Genomic DNA, 24,448 nt, shown 5'->3' with positions numbered 1-24,448 from the left:
CTGTTTTAATGCTGGTGTTTAGTCAGTGTTGGGCTTTGCTGCTGATTTTTTACTCGGGAAGTAAATAATAAATATCAGTTTGTGCTTTGCAGGTGTTTTATCCTGAATTTATTGCTTTATAGTTTACCATTTCTTTCTGTCCTTAAGTTTCAGCATTTTATGCAGAATGCTCTAGCAAGAAAATACAGTTCAATGCCCACATCTGGACAAAGTCAAAGTTCCTGGGAATGTCTATTGGCGTTCATAATATAGGCCAAGGTATGTCTACTGTCACAGAAATTTGCATCTACTTTCTGATTCTCTAAATAAATGTATTTATGAGAAAGTATTTGATGAATTATTTTTTCATGCTGGATAACATTTCTCATTGAAGGCTGGTGGCAATCACAGCAGTAGTCACAAACCAATACAGAATCCTTTGGGTCTTGCTTTTCATTATAAAAAAGGTCCCACTGTGCACTGATTGCCTGCAGCAATGTTTGCAAAGGCTCCAGCCCATCCTGATGCCATGTATTTTTGGCTTTAAGGACTTAGGCATCAACTGACCCAAGAGAACTGAAGTCACAAAATGACTGGCATTAACTATGGGGCACATAGTTCAGCATGTGTATTGTCTGTATAAGATCCCCATTTCCAGTTTTAAGGGGGAAGGAAACCACTTGGGCCGCAGGGATCAGCAAATCGTCTGCCCAGATCTCATAGAGTGCAGCTACTGCAATTGATAATTTGTATGGCTGTTTCTTTGTTGTACTGTCTTGAATGTTTGTTCTTAAAATATGGCAACAGAGCAAAAAGTAATGGGACAAACAGGAAATAGATTTATTGGCCCTTTGGGGGGAATTCAGAGAACAATGATTAAAGATTCAGCTACACTGCCGTTTCTTTTCATTATGCTATCATAAATTAAGGACTAAAAAGGTGGTGGGAGAGGGAACTGTGAATGCCCAAAACTTTTCAAGGGGCAGGAGCATAGGTTCTCTTTTCTGATTCCGTTGGCTTAGTTCTTCAACAGAAAATAACTTGCAGCCAAGATTTTCATGGCAGCATTTTTATTCTTCTGTGGTCCTTTCTCATCTTATTTCATATGAAAATACTGTCTTATTCTCATAATGCCCTATTCTCTTGCAGGGTGTGTATCATGCCTAGATTACGATGAACACTATATTCTAACATTCCCCAATGGTTACGGGAGGTAAGTGACTTCACACTTTTCAGAAATTTATTTTATGATAGCAAATGTTTATTTTCCTAACTCTTGAAGGGCCTCTTCTGTTACCTTGACAGATCTATTCTCACAGTGCCATGGATAGAGCTGGGAGGAGAATGCAACATTAGCTGCTCCAAGACAGGCTATAATGCTACCATAATCTTCCACACGAAACCTTTCTATGGTGGGAAAAAGCACAGAGTTACAGCAGAAATCTTGTAAGTATATTCAGGGGTTTTAAGCAACAAACTCATTTCATACTTGTGGTAGTAATAGAATTAGACATAAGACAGGAAGTAGAGCTACTGGCAGCTTAAGCCAGTGATTTCGACAGATGCTCATCTTGTTTTATAATTATGAATACTATTCGTAGTGATGGATCCTGTTTTTTATCTTTTCTTTTAGTTCTCCTAATGACAAGAAATCTTTCTGTTCAGTTGAAGGAGAATGGAATGGTGTCATGTATGCCAAACATGCAACTGGGGTAAATCATCCCTTTTTCTGTTTTGTTTTAATCAATAGGCTAGACTAGAGGAACATGTTGTGACACTCAAAGAAAATACTGATTATCCAAAGCATGTCATCTGAATTCCTTTTCCTGTTGCTAGTAAATTGGCTTCAGCCCAAAAGCCTTTTAATGGATTTAACATCCCAGGGGGGCACCGAGTGAATTGCGCTTCTTGCTGGTTGAGGCTCAGCATATTTGGGGGCTGATATTGATGCTAGACCATGGCAGGTGACAGCATCTCTGCTGTGAAATTTAATTGCGCCAGAGAAATTTTGCAAAACTTAATGATAAATAAAACCTGGATGGTGAGCAAATTGAAGTTGAAAAATATAAACAATAATAGTGCTATTCTTTCTTTAGGAGAATGTAGTCTTTATAGATACCAAGAAAATGCCTATCATTAAGAAGAAAGTAAGAAAACTAGAAGATCAAGAAGAATACGAATCCCGCTGGTAAGCATAACTCTTCTTCCTCCCTTGCCTACTAAAACCCAGACCTTCAGGTAAATAGAGGTTGGTGCCCTGTATCCTGAATTCCTGCCAGCAAAATTTCCCTCACATGACACTCCTTCTAGAATTAGCAGGGAGGGAAAGCAGGTGTTTGCGGACGACTCCTTCCACCTAGGTCCCCTGAAAACAGAGGAGTGGGGCAGGGGGCTGGTTACAGAGGAATCACCAAAATGCTTCTCCCTTCCTCCTGCAATAGCCTCTGCTGTATCTGTCTTTTCTGCAAATGGGATCCCTTATATTTGCAGAAGAGACTCTGGGTCTCATAAATCTAATTTGCTTGAAATTAAATATCAGTAACTTCACCTCTATATTTTGATAGAACAAGTGCATTGTTTAGCTGCATTATGTGAAAAAAATCTACTTTCACATACTAGGAAATAAATCATTTATTTATTGCATATAACGTGGATTATGAGCAGTAACATGGGATGAATGTCAGTCATCAAGGTTTTGAAACAAAATTGGCCATCTGCCTATTTATGTTCCCTTGTGGATGATTTTCCCCTCATCTTAGTTTAAAATCTTTCTCCTGAACCCGCGATAAGAAATGAGTTTTGTATCATGTTGTATAAATATTCTTATTTTTTTAGCTTATGGAAAGATGTAACTTACAACTTAAAGATCAGAGACATTGATTCAGCTACTGAAGCAAAGCATAGGCTTGAAGAAAGACAAAGAGCCGAAGCCAGAGCCAGAAAGGAGAAAGAGATTCCATGGGAGACACGGGTACGTTTTAGACAATAATCAGTACCTTTGTAAATCTCCCTGTTCCTCCTGTCACACTATTAATTGAGTACTCTTCTCTTCCAGCTATTCCATGAAGATGGCGAATGCTGGGTTTATGATGAACCACTACTCAAGCGGCTTGCTGCCAGTAAATATTAAGTGGACCACCTGTATGAAGTTGAAGCCTTGGCTTAGTGGCGATAGTTGTAACTTTCAAGTACTCTTCTTTTGGAGAGCCTGTCTCCTCCAGTTACAGTTCCTATCTCAGGGATACTGGATTCACTGATGCAGCGAACAATTAAAACAGGAAGAGCCTTGACTGTGTAGCAGTAATTTATATTGGCCTTTCCTGTCTGACCTCCCATGCTTCTAGAAGAATTAACCTGGGCTTGATCCCCATCATATATGTTTTAACCACTGCTGTAAAAGGTGCAATGGGGCATTTGATTCCAGTTACATATGATTCTGGCATCCTACAAATACATGACTTTATTTCATTAGAGCCAGTTAATTTGTGTAAATATGAGGATTCATTCTGCCAGTTTAGAAAATGCAAGATTCTAATCTACCAACTGGTATGTTTTGGGTTTTTTTTAAGAAATCATTTTTTTGGCATTTCATTGTTTCCCCAAAATAACTTTGGTATTTTTAGAAACTAAAATGTAATTTTAGATTACCATTTGGTTCCTGCTGGTGCATCTATAATGCTTCATAAAATAGATTTTCAATTGTATGCATTGTTTTATTCCAGAGTAAACCTTTTCACAGCAAGAATGCTTTGAAAGAGCATTATATTCAAGTTAAACAATGCTAAGAATGTGTTTTGCTGTTAAACAGGGATATACTCATATGCACTTGAAAACCCAGGGCAATATGTGAGATACAAGCAAACAAAAGCAACCTCTTATATATACGGTTGTCATCTGAAATATGATTACAAACACAATCTAAGTAACCAGGTTCTTCTGTTCAGCAGTGCTGGTAGTTCAGAAGATGGTTGGTCACAATTTGACCCAAGCACTTGTGTTGAAACCAATTTTACTGCATTCCTGTTTCTGCTAATTGCGTTGAACGCAGTCGGCTGGCTTTTACTGGCCTCTCTTTTTCCTTTAGTCTTGTAGACTGGTAACTAGACTTGGCCAGAAACATTATATAGGCAATAACAGGCAAAACACAAATGCTCTGGTAGGGTGACCAACCCATCTAAGACCAGTTATGATTAAATAGCAAAAAAAAAAAAAAAAAACTCCTACTGCTTTAATATGTGCTGTATCCAGAATCAAGGTAATCTGAGTGACTTGTGCTTTTACTCTGGTGCTGCAGCTGCCTAATACCCACTGTAGAATCACTATTGAAAACTCTTGTAGTACTGGGACAAATGTATATAGTCGGTTGTTTCCTTTATGAGACAGTCTGTGAGTGCAACGGGCTGAGTTAGCTAGGTGAGATGCCTAAGAGCTGATTTGGGTAGGAAAGCTGGGTGAAGCAAGCTGATTAAGAGTTGTCATGGGTTGCTCTTAAATTCTATACAAAATCACTGCCTCATTTTATAGGCTGTGTATAATGGGGCTATATAGCATATTCAAGCTTGTGTTTTGGGTTTAGCAGATTCTCTGAGGTGGGGTGGAGCCAGACAACCCCTACTCTGCACTGAAAATGGGTGATAGGGTTATTTGAGGCATCACTTCCTTCTGTCCGGTTGCTTACTGTTGTTCTACTGGAGGACGGGGACTGACTGGGTAAAGTGGTGTACATTACTTTGCCTATAGAGCCTCTTCACCCCAGCTGAATGCACTGGTGTTGCTTGGGCATATAGAAGCTGCAGATAGGCTAGCCTGCCCTAGGCACCCTATCCCACCCATTCTCTCAGTACAGAATGGGCTGTCTTGAGTTCTCCTTTCCCTCAAAAACTCAGTAGAACTGTCTGGCTTGTTTTTGGTCTTTGTAAAGCTTTATATGACAAACTGTTACCCACAGGAGAATGCACAATTGAATGTGTCCCATTGCAGGTAATCAATTTAGAAAATGATCTATAGGGCCTGAGCTGTATATATAGTTGTTTATATAGGGAGGGTCTTGTGAGCTGAAGTAGGCTGTCTTCCAAACTTGTTATCAAATTAACAGCATTGCATTTCCTTCAACAAGGGCTACACTTTCTAAAATTAAAGTTAATGCAAAGTTAAGGGGTTCTGCAGTCCATCTAACAGCCTGTACATAAAAAACCAGAACTTGAGATCTCATTAGTTTATTGCACATGGTATCTGAGCACTCATCCTGAATTCTCATGCAAATGGTTCTTATTTCCATTTTTTAAGGCCAAGGATGTTGTTACAGACAGGCAGATTTATTAAGTAATCAACTACTCTCCAGAGAATCCTGTTAAATCACTTCTGTTCCCCAAACAAAACACCAAACGTCTTGGGGACTTGATACCCGATACTTCAACTTGACCCCATTTTATCTAAGTAAATAGCACTCCAAACAAAAAGACCTAATACATTAGATTGCTGGTGGGTCCAGCCCTTTATTTTGATGTAAGATTTTAATCTTCCTATATTTTACCCACTTCACCAAGAACACACTTGCTTATGCCTTCTCTCTTCAAGGACATGCATGTAGCAGATTACTTAAGACAGTGGAAGGTATTATGCTACGTATTTTCCAGAAAGCATGATAGGTTGGATTCATTGTAGTAAAGCAGACTCCCCAAGCTGCTCAGTAGTGAAGTTGTACCACACGTTAATAGCACTCCGAGATGAGTTATTTTAATATCTTATGGTATGGGAGAACATTGAGTGCTGATGTATACACTTTGATGTCCTTGATACAAGTGATATCGGTCAAAGACGAAGAGTCCAAAAACATTAGCTGAGGTATTTCATTGCATGAGGGACTGTGAACATTAGTGAGAGATGAAGCTTCTGTATCACCTTCATGTATTCCAAATCCAACCACCTGCAATTTCAAAATAGCAAAGTTACCAGCTGATAAATTTCACAACAAACAAAATGCAGCCTTACCTCCATAACTATGATTCACTTTCCTAAATGCACCCTAAACCAGGCATGGGTACCTGCATGATCTATGACTCCTTTAGTAACAGCTAATATTCTACTCTGCTACAAGTGCTCTATACTCAGCTGCTCTGCATATCTACAATTCTACATCCAAGTTACTACAGAACCAGGATTGTAATGCTAAACCTTTGAGTGAGCCTTTTGGTTGCTTCTACTGTTTACTGGAAGCTCAAACGCCTTGTACCTACTTGCCCACCCCCAGCACCCCCACCAAAAAACAACAATCCATAAGTAAACAAGTATTGTGGGGGTAGATTGAATGCTTCTTTCTAGCCTTGCAGAAAAAGAGCTTCAACTACCTCTGCTCTGACAATTGCAGAAACAACAAATATGTGCTCAGCCTCTAAGCCAGGGACTTCCAAAACAGATTAGTCTCGGCTGACCCTGACAAATACATTTTTAAAAGCATAAATACTCACATGTACACTAAGCACTTTCCTTTCTTTACCTCTGTGTGCTTGAAACCAGTCAACTAGTTCAGACTGTGAAAGAGATTTTAGAGCTTCAATCTGAAAAAGATGGAATAGTTTAAAATGATAACACCCTACTTAACATGCAACTACTGTAAATTAGCCCAAAGCACCGGCCATTTTCTTTTATCCATGAACTCTGTACAGAACACAGCTGAACCTACCATCATTCTTCTCACTAACAGATAGTGAGGAATGTTTTAAGTATTATTTTTGCCAATTTACCCTCCCCCTGCAGCCTCCAAATGTACCCTCAAAATCAGTTCTAGAACATCAGAGTTGCAGGGTGAACAGTAAATTGGCAAAAACTCTTCCCCTTCCATCGAAGGGGGAAATCCTATACCTTGAGCTCCTTGCAAAAAGGCGGGCTTTGAATTAAATAAATTAGCAGAAACATTCTGCTGGCTCATAGACCTTTGCAGTTGTTCAAGTTCAATGCTGGGATACAATCTTGTAAATATTTAAAGGGGATGCCTTCTGAGTTGCTCTTCTCAGGACCGCTAACATTAGCTAAAAGAGTAGAAAAAGACAATAAATCGTGTGCACATGCTCCCCGCATCAGTAGGAAAAAAGGGGTCTACATTAGCAACCACCATACTCTTCACAAAGAGAAAATCTCTTGCTCTCCCCCAGATGGGCGGAGAATAAATTATTATTATTATAACAGAACAGATGGAGGGTAGGTTGTCCAGTCCTATTTACCTTGTTAAACATGGCATGTTCAGTGTCAGAGAAGCCCAGCCAGTGCAAATGTATGTTGTGGATTTATGAAGGGGTGCTTACTGAGACCTTTTGTGGACACACTGGCACCATAATGGGTATAATTCCAGTAGCATTAGATACATTTATTTGGAGTACTTATTTGGAGTCTTTAGACCTTAGTCTAAAGAGATTTTCGAAACCTGAACGACGCAGGAATTCTGCTGTTAAAAATAAAGAAGTCATTTACCTCCCGGACTAGTCTGTCAAACAGATATTGCTGAGTCACTACTTCTGTCCAGTTTCTATCTACCTCCTCACCAAGATGAGAATCTTCACATTCTTTTAATTTAATGAGAGCTGTGACCTGGGGTAGAAAAGACAAGACGCGCTAATCACACACAGTCGCTGTTTCTACAAAAAATACTGAAGATGCCCCATTCACACTAATTCTTCTCTTGGCTAAATTTTGGCCACTTGCAGTACAGTTCTCAGCCTCTCTGAGAATTTATTGAAAAGAAATATAAAAATACTTTAAGTAAATGAGTGGAACATATGGACTAAACTATCTCCTTGCTGGTGCATGTTCATAGCACCACCTTATGTTTCCAGCCATATATCTGTGAAGAATCAAATTATAGTATAGTAAGACAATTTTGAGAAGCTGGTACATGGCCGAGTAAGGTGTGTATTAAAATTTGCTGAGCACACTGCAGCAAAAACAGTAGTTACAATGTAAGGTGGCCTGGAGCTAGGTTTCCTTTTTTTAGTCTGTATGTCCTCTACTCACATCATCAAAAACATAGGCAGCAAGAGGACTCTTGCACACTTAGGCATTTTATGGCAGTGGAATGCTCCACCAGACAAAGACTCCTCTTTGATTTCTGCAAATCGCCAGCTGTGAAGTTTTCTGGTCCTCAGATAAATAAAACGAACCTGAAACTATTACTGGCACATAGATGGATATACAGAAGAGCATGACCTGATCAAGCTGTCCTTTTATTAGTTTTCCAGAAATGTTTTCCAATAAAGAAGCATCTTATTAAACCCCTTACCTGTGTCTTGAATGCTTCTTCTGACATTTGTTTGAGTTTTTCTTCAAAGCATGAAAGAAATTCTTCTATCTTCTTATCCACTAGTTCAGAGCTGAAAGCAAGAACAATTTATATTCAAACATCTATTCCTTGTGGCTGTTGCATTCAAGAGTTTAGTTCCGCAAAACGAAGTTGAATTCTACTAAAAGTATAAGCCTATTTTTGAGAAACTGGAGCATTGCTCTAGAATTTTGCTTTTGCATGTTATCAGAATGTTAACTGTGAATACCAGTTTACCACAACAAATTGCCTTGTGGAAACCACCATCTCAATTGGGAGTAGAGAGAAACTATTTCCTGCACCATGGGAAAATTGAGCTGCAATCCAGCATTCCAGGAAAGTAACTCCTAGGTAAAATAAGTTTCCTAAGTTCGCTTTACAAAGCTTAATTTTACATTAGTAACCCTGTGACTGGTGCTGATTACCAGCAGAGGTTATAAAGGAGAAGCTAGATATGTTTTACTGTTGGAAGAGATCTAATCTAACCCTTAAAATAGTAGGACAGGGCTACCTGCAGTCCACATTCACTATCCTGTCACTACCATATGCATCCAAGCCTCAAGGCAGTGTAAGTCAGGGTTGGCACCTGTGTATAGATTTGGGCTGAACAGGTGGTCTGCTCACTATAATACATCCCCATTAGAGAGCTAAGATCAGCATGCCATAAGTTCTGCTCATAGCCTGGTGGGATAGGATGAACCAGACACATTCTCCTAGCGCCAGCAGGGTCCCTATTTGAACCAGCAATGTGGAGTTAATTGGCATCCACTGGACTTAAAAGTGCTGGCATTGGCAATCACTGGATTCCAGTGAAAGGAAAAGAGCAACCCCATGCTGTATAACCACAGGAAGACCCTGGACTGGAAAGAATGTAGAAACAAGGAGTCAAAGAGCAAGTATTTATTCCTCATTCTGCAGTCCATGGTTTTTTTTTTTTTTTTTTGCTGATCCTTATTTATAAATTACAATATATTACAGCAGCAGACAGTCCATACTCAGTTAAACCAAGAGTAAGCATGTAGGTATGTAAGTTAACAGGAGTGAGGTGGATAGACCATTGTCCTGTCAGCACCAAAGGTGAAATGGATAGCCTGTGGCTCTCCAGATGTTGTTGGACTACACGTCCCAGCATCTCTGACCATGCTGGATGGAAGTTAGATTCCAGCAACATCTGGAAGGCTACAGGGTACCTATCGTTGGAATAGAGAGGTACATGACACAGAAACTATAAACTACTCTCACAACAAAAACAAAGCCACAGTGCTGTGAAATACGATGTAAAGACATTTTAAAAACAGGTGTGTGGAGCACACCTGAGGCAGGCAGTCACACACAGGAAAAAGGAATACCTTTATGATTAAAAAAAGCGGCTGTTGCATAGGCAAGATAGAATAAAAAACTTTTTACTTATTGCACTCCCCCCCCCCCCCGCAAATTGCATTATATTATTTTGTAGGATGAATACATTAGAATATGCAGGCCAGAGTTTGTATTTCCTGTTTTGAGAATGCTGTATCTAAAACGTCATGTCTGAAGAACTAATGAGCTTACAGGGCCTGATGAAAACAGTGAAATTAGTTTTAACAGAATGCGCAACTCACTTGTATTTGGTTGCCTGTGTTGCTACTGTAACAGAGAAACCAAGAATTCCAGATGTATTCCTGCAAGTTGGGTACACATGGTATCTAAAGCCCAAAGAGAAGACACATTCCATAAGCATGATTCAAAACATCAAGTTTCATGTGAATGCTATAATAATGAGCTAAGAATGCTAACTTAAGATTCCTATCCTCAATGCTTCATCAGTACACATGCCACCTAAAAATTCTACCAAGAAGGAAGACTGCAAAAAACCCTCAACATTTTAGTGTTGGCTTTTAGTTTTGTTACTACAGATAAAAAGTAGAGAGGTGACATCAATCTGCTATTGACTCTAAGGTCTCTCTATTTCATCAGAGTGAGGAGGGTCAACTTTTTCACCAAGGTTTTCTGGTCAGTCACTGCCAGTTCTATACTGTGTGGACTTTTTTGGCTTCAATCTACATGACTTTTCACTTACAGAAATTGAACCAAATTTGCATTTTTTGAAGCTTATTCACCCAGTTTGGAAACTGCTCTCCCCTAATCCCAATACCCATTGTGAGAATGGTCCATCTAGTCTCTGATTCCTATACTGTACCCATTTACTGATCCATAAGAGAACCTGCCCTTTCATCCCATGATTGCTAAAGCTTACTCAGGAGTCTTTGGTGTAGAATTTTATCAAAGGCTTCTTGAAAGTTCAAGTACACGTTGTCTATTGGATCACTCCCATCCTTCTTGACACATCTCACTTCCAAAGGGCAGCTGAATGGAAACTTACCCCAGGGTCTGCTTTGTTCGCAGGAAGTCAAAACAAGGCTCTTCCATGTACATCTGAAACGAAGTATTTCAATCACAGCAGGATTTTTGCATTTTCCCTCCCAGATAAAAAGCAGTATTTAAGGCTCAGGGCGGATGAAACAAAATGAAGCAATGATTTCTATTTTTAAGCCACCTATTAGAACAGCTTATCACCCTAAGATACAAAATACTTGCCCCCCAAAAATTTGCACTATATCACTTGTGTCTAGTCCCACCTGTGCTAGGAAAGTTTGTATCTTCACAAAACAGGAAGTGAATGCTCAGGTTGTAGGCTGTGTTCTGGAAATGCACATTGACTATGTAATGAACTGATTATTTGGGAAGAGCCTTCAAAAAGGTCAACAAGGTGTACTTCATGTAACAGGAAATGGCCTTATGATGTGCCAGACCATTAGGTCTAACTAGGGGTGTCTCCCAGACAGACACCAGGGATCAAACCAGGAGCTTTCTGCATGCCAAGCATGTACTCTATCACTGAGCCATTGTCCTTCCCTTGTATAACAACCAGTTCCCATATTAATCACCCTTTTGCCTCTCCATCCACACTCTGTACTATCCCTGCACAGTTTCAGCACAAACATCCCAAACATGGGCTTCTATGGTTTGATTTGCAACAACTATGCTGTCCAACTGAATTTACACTCAAGTGTTGTGATTTTTATAGTTGCACTTAGAAAGGTCAGATATTAACCTATTTCAGTTTTTAGAAAGCAATCCAAACTTACCACAAGCAATTCCATGAGAGAATATTCTCTTAAACTCCTAGCTCCAGACTAAAAGGGAACAATAACAAAGAATTCATTCACTATGAGGCTTGGGTTTTAAGTTATGCTATATGTTTATCTCCAAAGTGGGAAGAGATGCTAAAATTCTCTAAATCACCAAATACATGACAAATCGATAATAAAAGGCCCTATACCTCTCACCTATACCTCAGAACTAGGATGCAAGGGAAGGGAGTAAAGCATGCTAAACACAACACATGGAAGCTCTGACTACACAGTTAGAAGTTTCTAGTTGCACTGTAAGGAGAGGATTACCAGTTTCCTGAAACAGCTATGAAATACAGCTGACTTCCAACTTAAACTGCCTAGGGTTACGTTCAGGGGATAGCACATAAAGCCAAATTCCAAAAGTCAAAACACATCGGGATCAACGGCAGGTAGGATTGCCAAAGTGTTTTTTCCCAGACACCCACCCCATTTCAATTGTATTTTTTGCCAAGCACGTAAAGCTGCATGCACAAAAGCTAAATGTGAGTTAAGTTGTGAGTTACCCTTAGGGAGAAATAGAAGACACAATAATGTTTAGTGTGTGGGCAGGGTGTCACCATGGCCCCCAACCTCTTGGGATTTCCAAAAAGTTGTAGGGCAATGGCAACGCTCAGCTAGAGACTTCAGGCTCCTTATGTGATTAAAGCTGCCATGTGATAAGTTTTTAAAATGGCAGTCAAATGCTCTACCACTGAACTATACCACCTTTTTAAATGGCTACTGAATTTTGTAAACACCGTAGACAAACCACTGCCACATTTATGCCACTCACTTTCTTGTAAAGTTTCTATGTTAGATTCCATTCTATAGCAGAGTTTAGCAGCAAAAGTTATTCCTAGCTACATCTTTACATGTACAAAGTTTCCATCTGCTTGCAGAAGCCCACTGTATTTGCCATGTCAGTGCAGATTATGAAACAAGTTCTCAAGTGATAAAGGAGGGTCACATACTATGAGGAGCAATTGCATAATAAAGGAATTAATACACCCACTCTTTGCACCACAGCACCTGGTAGTAGACGGTCACTTCAGAATTTGCATCCCCTTTGTTCAGGGTCTTCACTTTGCACAGCAGATGAGCACCGGGCAAGTCCATCACCCGGAACTGAACTGGACAGGGATGTACCAAAGGAAGGAATCTCAATGTTCTGAAAAAGTCCACAGATCAAAGTGTCAGCTGTCAACTCACTCCTTAACCCAATACACAGTATGATCTAGGCTCAGATATTATAAACACGTGAGCATGTCTATTTCATAAAATACAAAAATCACATCGATGAAGACCCACAAGAGAAAAACTTAAATTTGAGGCAGTTGCTGATGACCCGAATGGGTTGGGTCTTAATTTAGGAAGAAGTTATGTTTGTAATAGGGCTGCAGTGTTTAATAAATGAATTGGTTAGATTCATTTAGAAAACCTTTTAACTGACTAAACAAGTGTCCAGGTTGATCAGATAGTGTGTGTTTAATATAAACACCATCCTAAGAGAGGCACCGCTACCTTTTTTTCACACAGGTGGGAACACCTCTAAGATGACACCTGCTACAACACTTGTATGCCACCTAAAACCAAAGAGAATATGCTTCTGGCTTCAGGAATACTCTTTTTATTCATATATAATTTTAACTGATAGGGTAATCAATCATATTCATGAGATCAATTAGCATTCTTTTCAACTGGTTTGCAGTCCCAGTTTTCAGTGGTATCTCTCCCATTCAAGTTTTGGTCATGCCTCACAGCCTAATATATATTCTAATATAATGTATAAATATACTTACTGAACAACATAATCCAGAAATTCTTTTGATTCCTTAAAGATAAATGATATGTATTTTAATTTCTGAATATATGTACCCAAAGCCAAAATTAGTCCACACAAAACTAAAGTATTTTGCTCACACTTAAATCTGGTGTTCTCAGCACTGAAGAAATAAATTGGATAGAAACAATTTGTGGTTTCTGGCTCTAAGAAACAACTCATGCTTACCACCAATATATAATCCTTAGTCATTTTCCAAATTATTCTTTACTGGCCTTTACATGAGCCTATTAAGGATACTTTCCTACCATGAAAAAAAGCCCTTCCAGTATTACACTGGGTTTTTTTTTTGCCTCAAAACCTTGAGACCAAGAGACAACCCAATGGCCACTCTGTGTAAACACCAATCGTTTTGTCCCAGACCACACAACAAATACATTGTGAGAGAGCACACTACAGCAGCAAAGCTTCATGGAGTCCAAAACATCCTGCAAATCCTTCACTGAACTTCAAAGAGAGCTGAGTGATGTCTCATGTGGAAACACTTTCCCAGGTATCAGTCTCAACACATGCAATATAAGCAGAGTGTCATCACTCCAAGAGTGGCATGAGAATCTTCCAGGCGCTTAGACCAGCACAAGCAGAGGACAGATAGCAATATGAATTCCCTTCACATTGACTGTTTGCACAGAAAAGTAGCCTTCCTTTGAAGCTGCACAACTGCTCTCTCACGTTGAGTGGATTTTCTAGCCATAGCCTTTTGATGGACTCTATTCTGCAAGGTTTGGTCCTAAAGCAACAACAAACAGATACCATCAACATGGAGGTTGCAAACACCACTAGCTGCTGTGCTGTGGTACTAGCGTGGCAAGTCATAGATGAATAAGCCTATGCTACTACTAGCTGTTAATCATCAAAATAAAGGATCGTTCACAGAGGCAGATGAAGCTGATAGGTCTATACTCACAGTGCTTGTGAAGTTTCCTTGGACAAGGCCTTCTGCAAAGAGCTGGGATTTGAAAGCCTTCACAAACAATAGTAGAGAATCTACAGAAAGGCCCTTCATAAGTGTCTCATATTTGTCCGTCATAGACCACCTGCCGTGCTCAAGTATTAAGAGGCGTATATCTCTGTGACCAATAAGAAATACAGCTGAATGCAGGATAATTGAAAACAGATGGCCTCTCAAGTTCCTCCTATAAGCCAATCCGAAAGGAAGCAAAGAATGTGCAACTGCACTCATTTGAAACGCAGATGCTCAAATCTTGCTCCTTTCCTCTTTTTCATTAAAAGACCAAAATCTCCCTTAGAATAGAAACCTGCCATTCTTTTTACCCAATGAACACTGCAGTATGCATGAACTACTGTACATAAATAATAATGGTAAGAGTCTTAACCTTCCAAATGCACATGGAGAACTGAACTATTTGTGGGTGGGAAGAACCATTTCCTCAACAATAACAGTAACAGGTGAAGAGAGACTAAACCCACGGGGCAGGAAACTTAGGCCCTGAATACCATCTCAGTCTCTCTTTGCCCCAGGGCAACAGTTAGGGTATGAGAGTCCCCCCCTCCCAAGGTTTAATACCCCTTCCATGCCAATTGTGGTTCTGATGGTGTTAAGTAAATTTTTTAGAGTTGCCATATCTTTTATGTGCTTTTAATTCTGTTGGGAGCCGCCCAGAGTGGTTGGAGAAACCCAGCCAGATGGACGGGGTATAAATAATAAATTATTATTCTTATTATTTCAAGAAAAGGGAGAGCTCAGACCCATACCACCCTTAAAGCAACTGGTGAGGGGGCGGGTCTTGAAGCTCCTTGTGGATGGGACAAATTATTTCCGTTCCCTTCTCAGGATTCCCCATCTGCATACCCAGCCCCACCCACTTCCAAATATATTCTTGCAAAGCTAAGGAATCTTTACTATCAGTAGCAATTTCCCCTCCCCTGTGGACTCCCAGCAGATGAGCCACTTCCCTAATAGACAGAAAGACAGGCAATTGCAAAGCTAATCCTACTACAGATTCTCCTTATCATGGACTCTGATTCAGACAGCTCCTTTAAGGGTGACAGATGTTTGCTTTCAGGTCCACTACACTGCAAACCCCAGCCCTTCCCAAAGGCAGCTTATCAGACAGCCCAGGAGGATTTCAATTTGGGCAGCAGAAGAGATGGGAATACAAATGCTCAGTCGTGTGCGTGGAGCAGGTCACACTGCTTTCTGGATCACAGCCATTATGCTGCAAATGCAGCTGGTAAACAAATCACAATGATATGTTGCTGAGAAAAGCATCAGTACAGGATACCCGTACAATGTGCACAATACCATGGTTATCAGAGGTTGACCCCAAAAATCAAACGTTCATGCTGCATCTGTGTTTTGAACTATCTTCAGAACACCTAAGGGCTAGAAAGGCACACTGTTTTCACAGAAAGCATGGAAGGGGAAGCACAGCCTCCAGGTGTTCACAAGAGTCAACACATGGTCACACTGAACACTCTCAAAACTTCCACCCCCCTGTCTTGACCCCACAGATCTCCTGCTCCTTTCTTGTTCCTATAACCCAATTCCTTGCCAAGAATGCCCTACAAAGAACAATGAAAATGGACAAAAAGCAAAGGAAGCATGTTCATTCACATTTCCACAAAGACATGCTCTCTTCCCAAATAAACAATACTGTATATTGTTAATAATACTTTTATATTGTTGTAAACTGCTGTGATACAGTGATATGAAAATATTTTTATTAAAAAAACAAATAAATAATAAAATCAAACTGGGACTTCTCCCAGAAAGAAAAGCCAAGCCTGCCTGTACTGTTTCAAACACTTACTTGGCCAGAGTCTCTGGCTTGATGAGGATGTTGAAGTAAGTCTTCTTCAACTGCTCAGTTATCATTTCAAAAACTTCTGGAGTAAAACTGAAGTCTGCTAGGTGGTCAATGATGAGTTGAAACAGCAGCTGGGAGAACAAAGTAAAATGCTGATTCCCTAGAGCAGTAGACTAAATAGGATCATTTTCCCAAAAGGAGCCCAAAGGAAAAAATCCTGCCAACACTTACAGGAAGCTTGTGATTGAATCCTTTTACGCGAATGATCAGTCCATGCTCTCCAGCTACCAGCTTGTATTCCAACTGAGCAACATCCGCCTCATAAGCAGGCTCAGCAAGGTTGTGTGCGAGGATGTTTACGAATGTATCAAAGAGCACAATGCTGCACACAGCAATTTTTTTGACAGGAAACAAAAGTAAGAATGTGAATGAGAGTCCTTCATGGAAAGGCTCTGTGGAATTATACCACTCATTCAAAAGACAAATGTCACTCATTAAATTAACTTATATAGGAGTATACAATTCCAGACCCTTTTAGACAATTACCTGCACACTTGACGTTATGGTTTATGCAATTAAACACAGCATTTAATATTTTACCATCACCCACCACCTAGTATTCCATGTTTATTAGTAACAGGGATGCTCTGAAGCACCACAGATGCTTGTTACAGCAGAAAAAATAAGCTAACCAAAAGGACAGACAAAAAGACTGCAACCCTTACTTCTCGGCAGACTGCTGGATCAGCGGTGAGATTAGATGGAAACGGATATAAGCTGAAAGAAATGGTTATAATGAGCTAGAGCAAACAATGGGGAGCTTTCGTCAAGCCATTATTTCTCTTTGGGACCTCCTGACCTATGGTTCCCAATCTCTTTTAAACAGATTATTAGTCCTACCCACTGCTGATTAAATACAATGAAATCTAAAGGGCATGCTAATATACAGCCAGAAAGCTTTTGATTGGCAAGTAGTCTCTCGGAACAGTGAAAAGGAATGGTGTCTGTATGTTGCCAGATAAAAGAAACACAGCTTCCGACCCCGTACAGGAAGAGTGAGTCAGCACCTCCACCACTGGCTAGCAGAAGGCAGCTGTAGAGCAGTGCCATTCCACAGATCAGTGACTGAAACACTGCCCAAAAATTCCCAACCATGGTAGCCAGAGTTAAACATCCCAAGTCCAAACACAATGCTTAGATTAACAACTGAAATGTTTCACATCTTCATTTTCTAAAACTCCAGACACCAGCAAGCTAAGCTATGTAGAGCCAGCAAAATGAAAATAACTTGGTGCTTTACGATGCCAATATACTGCCTTGTCTAGTCGAAAGAAGGGATGGAGAGCCTGTGGTCCTCCAGATACTGGTGGACTACAATTCCCATCATTGCTGACCACTGGCCGTATTGGCTGGGCTGATAGGGTTTGGATTCTAACAACATCTTGATAGCGACAGGTTCACTACTATTGGTGTAAAGGCTACTACTGTTTGATTAAAAATGTATATACAAACACAGAAATTCATTTCAGGAGAAGGATCTCAGCACAAGGATGCATGGACATGTCATTTAATTTTTTTATCTATGTCACTACTGAAACAGATGTTCTAAAGTTGCATCTAGATTCAGTGTAAGGATGTGTGTCTGCTTAAAACAAAAACAAAAAAATAATTTGAAAATAAGCTATATGAAAAGCCCCAAGGAGATAAGTGCAATCTGGAATGTCCTGTGTTTTGTAACCTAGAAGTGTATTAACAAGTTTCATTACGAGACCTATAAAGGGGTTACCTTTAGGGATTTTGAATTTATCATCCTTCTTGTACCACAAGCAGCCTTGTTGGGTGCTCAGTATACTGACTGGATATTCTGTCTGTGGGCAGTCAGGAGCCTTCAGAGCAAAATCAGTTGCTAAAATTAAGGAGGAGGAGTTACTGTTGCACATCCACATGTCAATGTAACAAGTACATATCAATCTCAAATAAATTATGCAAGCTGTATGCTTAAGTGTCAAGGCATCACTGTAAGGATTGAAGTGTTACTAGCTTAACAGTTATTTGTGGTCTGCTGCACAAATGGATTGCTGATCTGATGCAGCAACATAAATTTCTGATTCTGCTGGATAACACTCCGTACCAGTGCTTTTTCCCTAGAAAAATAGGTGCCAGTACTCACCATGAAGTTGTTACAGTAAGTGCTACATATTTTAACAACAAAAAAGAGGTACCGGTACTGCATACCCTCGAGTATTCCCTGAAAAAAGTACTGCTCCTTACTTTTTTTTGATATACAACTTTTTTTGATATACAACATGACAGAAACCCAACTACATAAATCTGTTGAATTCACTTGTAACTGGAGAGGCAGCCTTCATTTAGAAAACCTAGGACAGCTTATTTAACAACATGTAAGCAAAATAATCTAGTCACATTCAACCCTATTTTAGGCATGTATGAAGTCATAATTCACTCACCAATGTATCTGTTTTCTTCTGGTGGGTGCAAATCTGGATTTAATGCAAAGTCACTGGCCCACATATCATTCCAGTATTGATCAATATCTGAAAATTAATGATAAAAGCAGACAAACTTAGTGCAACTGAAGCCAATGAAGATGTTATACTTGGCTGCAAAATGCTGTATTGACAGGGCACACAGCTCCTATCCTCTTCTTATCTAATGCACACACCAGATCCCCCCCCCCCCGCAGCAGCAGCAGCAGCAGCAGCAGCAAGGAACTCATATACCTGATCTAGACATAATCCTTCACCATTCATAGATCCAACATGTCATACTTTGCTAACCATGACAGAAATGTCATCTTCTCACTGCCCTCCAACTCACATCATACCTAACCATTGGTCAGGCTGGCTGGGGCTGGTGGGAGCCAGAATTCACAAACATCTGGAGGGCCACAAGTTCACCACCCCTAGCACTGAGGTTCCTTAATTATTAGGAGACTTAGTGACTTATAGGCCAACCTCACTCCAACCTAACACAATGCATTTCCTTCCATAGCCTCCCTCCACCTCTGGAATTCCTTTGAGGAAGACTCAAAGTTGTTGTACCTTCAACACCGTAGTGTGTACCAAACCACTTCTCCTTCAGCTGACACTGAGCTTCATGGGCAGCAGAAAGCAGAATAAGGTTGGCTCGCTGAGGTGTCAGCTGGTTAAGAGCTTCAGCAATGATCTGCAAAAATGAAGGATTCAAATATATTCTTATGTGTCCCTATTTGTGCAAAATTAAGGCGCTTTATTCTACTACTACTTTGTAAGCAGAGCATGAAGGACCGAAAATAAGATTCCCTAATTGGTAGAATTGGTTTCGTAATCATCTCATCTAATAAGAAGAAAGACCTAAAGAGTGCACTTACTTCTGGTTTGTATTCAAAAAGAAGTTGGTCTCCTGTCAGAATGTCCTCCTTTGGAAACAGCTGCATATTCTCACAAATACTTTCAACATATTCAACTGGGTCAGTCTGTAAAACAAACAGTTCTAGTTCACTATCGATCATTTGAACATTTCCCCCCTTACCCTTACTTCTGGTTAAGCTTAAGGGTGAATCCAGGTCGTCAGTTTCCCCACATAATTGTGCACTGACTTTTGCAGTTGTTTTGTGCCAAGAATCAAGTGGAACTAGTGGAAAATCCTAAATTTTGGCTGCTTTCCAAATGTGCATTGGCAGTTGCGCCAATCTTCTGCAGTAGTCAATTCATTTGATTCCCAGATGCATGACAACTGCAAAAATCAATGTAGATTTTGGACAAGAAAACTTGTTCCTTGAAATCCCCATTGGGCTCATTACGAATCAAAGTTAAGAAAAAGAATATAAGAATTTCATTCATGTTGGAAAAACAACATTCATTTGAACGGCTCCTAAACAGGTCTCCACACTCAAGTTCTTAGCTCTGAAGATTGAAGATGCACATCTTCCAAAGCAGAAAGTCATCACAAATCATGATTGTTTCAAAAGCATCTCAGTAAAATAATCCCATATTATTAAAATTAGCAATGAGCCTACTATAGTCACCACAATTAGATTCCCAGCAATTATTAGTTTCCGTAAGCCAAGATAAAATGATGGTCTATAAAATGGTGTTTGAAAATATTCAAGGCTGAGGAAATACCTGTTCTTGATAATGAAATTCATTAGCTTCAATCTTCTGGATTTCTTCCCAAATTCTGTGGAGGATAACATGTTTCTCAATAAATCAGTCACATTTGTCAAGAAAGAGACCATTTCCAGAAACAAGGTTTCAGAACAAACATTCCAAAGGATTCCTTCACCACATGGGGTTGGACTAGATGATCCTCCAACTTTACAATTCTATGATTCTAAGGCTATTTCTCAGCAGCCTGACCAACAGGCCAGAGGAAACATTTTGTCATTTCCCATCTTAACATGGGACTGAGGGCTGACCCCATTTCCTTTTGCAGCTCTTTAAAAAGATTCATTCTGCTGCTACCACCTCCTAGGTCAGAGGCTGTCTTACTGACTTCCTACTAGTAAAGAATTATGAATGAATTGTTTTGATGTATCAATACTGAGGTTTTACTATGTATCTCTTATGAAACTGTTCCATATTGTTTTTATTAGGAAGATGGCATGGATAACAATGTACTCTTTATGTATTTGTAAGTTTTTGAGAACCACTTTGAAATAAATTTATATAGAAAAGCAGTATATATAGTAACTAATAATACTTCACATAGAGAGAACGTTTCAGGATAGTGAATATTCCCCTAAACCAGAGTTTTCCAAACTGTGTGTTGCGACACGTTAGTGTGTTGACTGCTATGTGTAGGTGTGCCATGCGAAAGCTCTCCCCACGGCTGGAAATGGGTTTGTTTAACCTCTGGTTTGCTAGTAAGATTGAATTACTGTGTTGTGAAATGATGCATGTCTAAAAAGTGTGTCACCAACATGAAAAGCTCTGCCCTAAACCAATTCTTAAATCGTCAACCACCTTAATAGCTAATTTTCCTTTTTCATGGGGTTGACATTTTAGGGTGACTTCCAATTCCTCCAGTTCTTTTTAAGAACCATTTCCTTCCACCTGCTACTTCTGCTCACATTTAGGAATAAAAAAAGTTCAGTAACACCGACAGCTCACTAGAATCAGGACTTAGTTACCTTTGCTCTGGTCCTGTCTGCTGCAACATTTTCAAATACTGGAATACGACATGAACAACCTGAAAATGGAAACAAAGCACATTCAGGTATCTGTCGTCTGCAGTAAGCAAGAACAACAAACACTTCAAGCTGAGCTCAAATTTACCTCATAGAAATGATTGTAACCTTCATCTGTCAGAGTCACACAAATACTGAAGACAGAGTATGTAGAGTTCTGCTCAAATCCTGTTTCACCGTTTCCTCCATACAATGCAAGAGCCCAGAATCTATCAGAAAATATTAACACATCGAAGTTAGAGCTATTGATACAGATTTCCAATATAGTTCTGGCTTTTAGCAAGAGGAAGTTTTGCCACCCCTGCTTTAGCATGCAGAACAAATGACATATTTCAGCTAATGACCTAGGCAGGGGTAAGCAGCAACACAGTCCAATCTATGCGAGTAAAGGGTTGCTTGTATCACTCCCCCTGCCCCAATAGAATAGGGAGTTACCAATTTCTGATTTTTCCATCTCCTCACATGATGGAATCACAATATAAGCAAAGGGTAGGCACTCTGGAGAAACTTTTCAAAATGCTCATGTCAAGTCTATCCAATGTTTATGTTGCACAATATTTGGGTTATAAGAAATATATGTTGAACTTGGTCACTAACTAAGCTGACATGTTTCTCAACTGTCTGCATTAAAGGTAAAGGTAAAGGTACCCCTGCCCGTACGGGCCAGTCTTGCCAGACTCTAGGGTTGTGCGCTCATCTCACTCTAGAGGCCGGGAGCCAGTGCTGTCCGCAGACACTTCCGGGTCACGTGGCCAGCGTGACAAGCTGCATCTGGCGAGCCAGCGCAGCACACGGAATGCCGTTTACCTTCCCACTGGTTTGCACCCGGGGGTGCTTTCGAACTGCTAGGTTGGCAGGCGCTGGGACCGAACGACGGAAGCTCACCCCACCGCGGGGATTCGAACCGCCGACCATGCGATCGGCAAGTCCTAGGCGCTGAGATTTTACCCACAGCGCCACCCGTGTCCCATTACAGAAGTAATAATAATAATTATAATAATAAATAATAAAAATAATTTTTTTTATTTCTATCCCGCCCTCCCCAGCCGAAGCAAAGGCACATGGCATATATATCTTTTAAATGTGTCAATTAACTATTAAAACTATTATAACTGATTTTTTCATACATACTTTTTTCTAAGGAATGAAAGAACACTGCCTTTGCCTTCATGTCCAACCAGCCATGAAATATAGTGAAGAGGTTTGACCCTGAAAAAAGAGGGGAAAGTTTAAAAATGGAGGTCATAAAACATGCCTTGAAAATATTGGTTTCCAGCCATTATACAAATTAGCAAGTAAAATAAGCATATCCAAAATGCTGGGATTTAGTGATGATCACATTACAAACTACTACAGCTACCATAAACTATGTGTGGTATTCAGTGGTGCCTGGCTGCTGACAGAAAGGAATCCATCAGCAGAACAAGGAAGGGGCCAACTTTTGACAATTGTCTGCTGTACCCACCCAAATCTGCTCAAGATTCCCCCCACCCTCTAGAGCAGATTTAGAGGGAGCACAGACCACTGCAAAGGGATTGTCTAAAATTTCCTCCCTCCACATTTTGCTGATGGAGCCCCTTCTATCAGCAGAAAGCCACTAGTGGTTCCTTTTTCTTTTATCAACAATTTAATTTGTTCAACTAACTCAGTTTCCTGGTACCCACATGAAAGGGTTCCACCATAACAAGAGTTTAAAATTTACCTGTAATGTTGTTCTTGTGGAGGAAGAGCCCAAGTGATATTTAAAGAGTGTGTTTTTCTGATTGGAACAACTAAAAATAAAGAAATGTTTACTGTAAAATGTAAAAACAAAATGATCTGCCTTCATCAACTTTCTCATAATAATTTCTCTCAAAAAGAAAAGTGCAAAGAGCAGTATTTTAAACTTTGAAAGTTACAAAGTTTAGAATGCAATATGTATTCTTAACCGTTAGCACTATAGGAATTATTCATTCCCATTACTCACCTCTGTAAAGTTTCTGAAAATCAGGTGTGTCAAAAGGTTCTGTCAGGTGGCTAAAATTTGGTCTTGGTAAATCACTTTAAGAACAAAAGAAAATAAGTTATGCATCATTGTCCTAATTCCGTTAGGACGCTCCCCAAATCACATCACAATCCTGTGTATCAATGACTAATCTGGATATATCCTTCTGTACCCAGCACTCAGTGCGGGAACAGTACCAATTCCAGGGACTGGCTCCTCACGTGTTGCAACAGGTGATTATTGTGTTGTATGTCTGGTAGAAAACTATAAACCAGTATCTACAGATTGGGATTAACATGCTCATTAAAAATATTACTGTATTTTTCCATGTATAAGACACCCCCATGTATAAGACGACCCCTATTTTTTTGAACCCCTATTTTTTCTCAAAATTGAGAAATCAAAATTTAAAACATCAAACAGAACAACTTTGTTATTTTATTAAATATTCAAAGCACCGGCACTGGCATAGCAACCCCCACCAAATTTGTGCTAAGCATTTATTCTGTACGTTAGAAGAGGAGACCCAAGTCCTAAAGTAGGTTTCAACTAATGACTTCTGATAGTGGAAGCCATGCACAAGGACGTATGCTTGTGCAATAGGGCTTCCCTACCCGCTCCCTGCAAACACCCCTCAAAACTGGTTCTGAGGGTCAGGAGAGTACCCACATCAGTGCAAGGGAGGATGAGGAGGTGAATCATTCAATCTGGCCAGTCAAACTATCACCTTAGCATGCTTGTTCAAACCCCCCCAACCCCCAGTCAGGCATGCGATTCCTTTAAGCCAACACCACACAGCAACATATTCTATATAAATTATGCCACAAATTAGTTTTTATAATTAAGAAGCAGTAACAGGCAATGACATGGAAAGAGAAAGAAGAAGAAGCAGGGCTGGAAAGAAGGGGAAAGGGTAAGAAGCAGGGAAAGTTTAGGGATAAACAGGTGAAATCATATTTGTGGTCTTCTCATATGACTTGAATGCAGAACTGTGCATATAACTTTACATCTTACTTATGACAAAAATAGTAGAGGGGGAAAAAATCTTACTTATTTGGAATCTCTGAGAAGATTTCAATCACCCATTTTTCCAGAGTATCCAAGGTTTCTAGGGAGGAAGGGAGAGAGAGAAAGCTCAACAGCTAATTCACTGAAGAAGAAAGGCTTGTTCTCAGTAAAACAAAGGTAAGCTGGAGAACCTGTTCATTCTCAAGAACCCA

The 24,448-nt window shown here is 39.9% G+C and overlaps 2 protein-coding genes across 11 annotated transcripts in view; one reads left to right on the top strand and one right to left on the bottom strand.

The window, feature by feature from the left end:
• The window catches only part of OSBPL9 (oxysterol binding protein like 9), a 59,403-nt gene extending 55,720 nt beyond the window's left edge, over positions 1–3,683 (top strand). For all 10 annotated transcript variants that reach the window (XM_083619575.1, XM_083619572.1, XM_083619574.1 and 7 more), the window contains 7 exons: positions 148–258; positions 1,129–1,192; positions 1,285–1,425; positions 1,613–1,691; positions 2,076–2,167; positions 2,815–2,950; positions 3,035–3,683. In XM_083619575.1, coding sequence (XP_083475701.1) covers positions 148–258; positions 1,129–1,192; positions 1,285–1,425; positions 1,613–1,691; positions 2,076–2,167; positions 2,815–2,950; positions 3,035–3,109 — 698 coding nt within the window. In that variant the 3' untranslated portion in view covers positions 3,110–3,683. The remainder of the gene's footprint in view (positions 1–147; positions 259–1,128; positions 1,193–1,284; positions 1,426–1,612; positions 1,692–2,075; positions 2,168–2,814; positions 2,951–3,034) is intronic.
• Positions 3,684–5,179: 1,496 nt separating this feature from the next.
• Positions 5,180–24,448, bottom strand: part of NRDC (nardilysin convertase) — a 29,255-nt gene continuing 9,986 nt past the window's right edge. The window contains exons 8-31 of the mRNA XM_083619553.1: positions 24,279–24,336; positions 23,211–23,284; positions 22,947–23,016; positions 22,376–22,453; positions 21,333–21,453; positions 21,188–21,246; positions 20,181–20,235; positions 19,427–19,531; positions 19,119–19,242; positions 18,525–18,611; positions 17,843–17,962; positions 16,782–16,833; positions 16,288–16,438; positions 16,060–16,187; positions 14,193–14,355; positions 13,245–13,276; positions 12,475–12,613; positions 11,419–11,466; positions 10,653–10,705; positions 9,892–9,975; positions 8,252–8,342; positions 7,447–7,563; positions 6,447–6,536; positions 5,180–5,905 (exon numbers count right to left, since the gene is read on the bottom strand). Coding sequence (XP_083475679.1) covers positions 5,711–5,905; positions 6,447–6,536; positions 7,447–7,563; positions 8,252–8,342; positions 9,892–9,975; positions 10,653–10,705; positions 11,419–11,466; positions 12,475–12,613; positions 13,245–13,276; positions 14,193–14,355; positions 16,060–16,187; positions 16,288–16,438; positions 16,782–16,833; positions 17,843–17,962; positions 18,525–18,611; positions 19,119–19,242; positions 19,427–19,531; positions 20,181–20,235; positions 21,188–21,246; positions 21,333–21,453; positions 22,376–22,453; positions 22,947–23,016; positions 23,211–23,284; positions 24,279–24,336 — 2,294 coding nt within the window. The 3' untranslated portion in view covers positions 5,180–5,710. The remainder of the gene's footprint in view (positions 5,906–6,446; positions 6,537–7,446; positions 7,564–8,251; positions 8,343–9,891; positions 9,976–10,652; positions 10,706–11,418; positions 11,467–12,474; positions 12,614–13,244; positions 13,277–14,192; positions 14,356–16,059; positions 16,188–16,287; positions 16,439–16,781; positions 16,834–17,842; positions 17,963–18,524; positions 18,612–19,118; positions 19,243–19,426; positions 19,532–20,180; positions 20,236–21,187; positions 21,247–21,332; positions 21,454–22,375; positions 22,454–22,946; positions 23,017–23,210; positions 23,285–24,278; positions 24,337–24,448) is intronic.

This window comes from Podarcis filfolensis, assembly GCF_964270895.1.
Source record: "Podarcis filfolensis genome assembly, chromosome: 6".
Taxonomy (NCBI): Eukaryota; Metazoa; Chordata; class Lepidosauria; order Squamata; family Lacertidae; genus Podarcis; species Podarcis filfolensis.
This window is presented reverse-complemented; position numbering and strand designations above follow the sequence as displayed.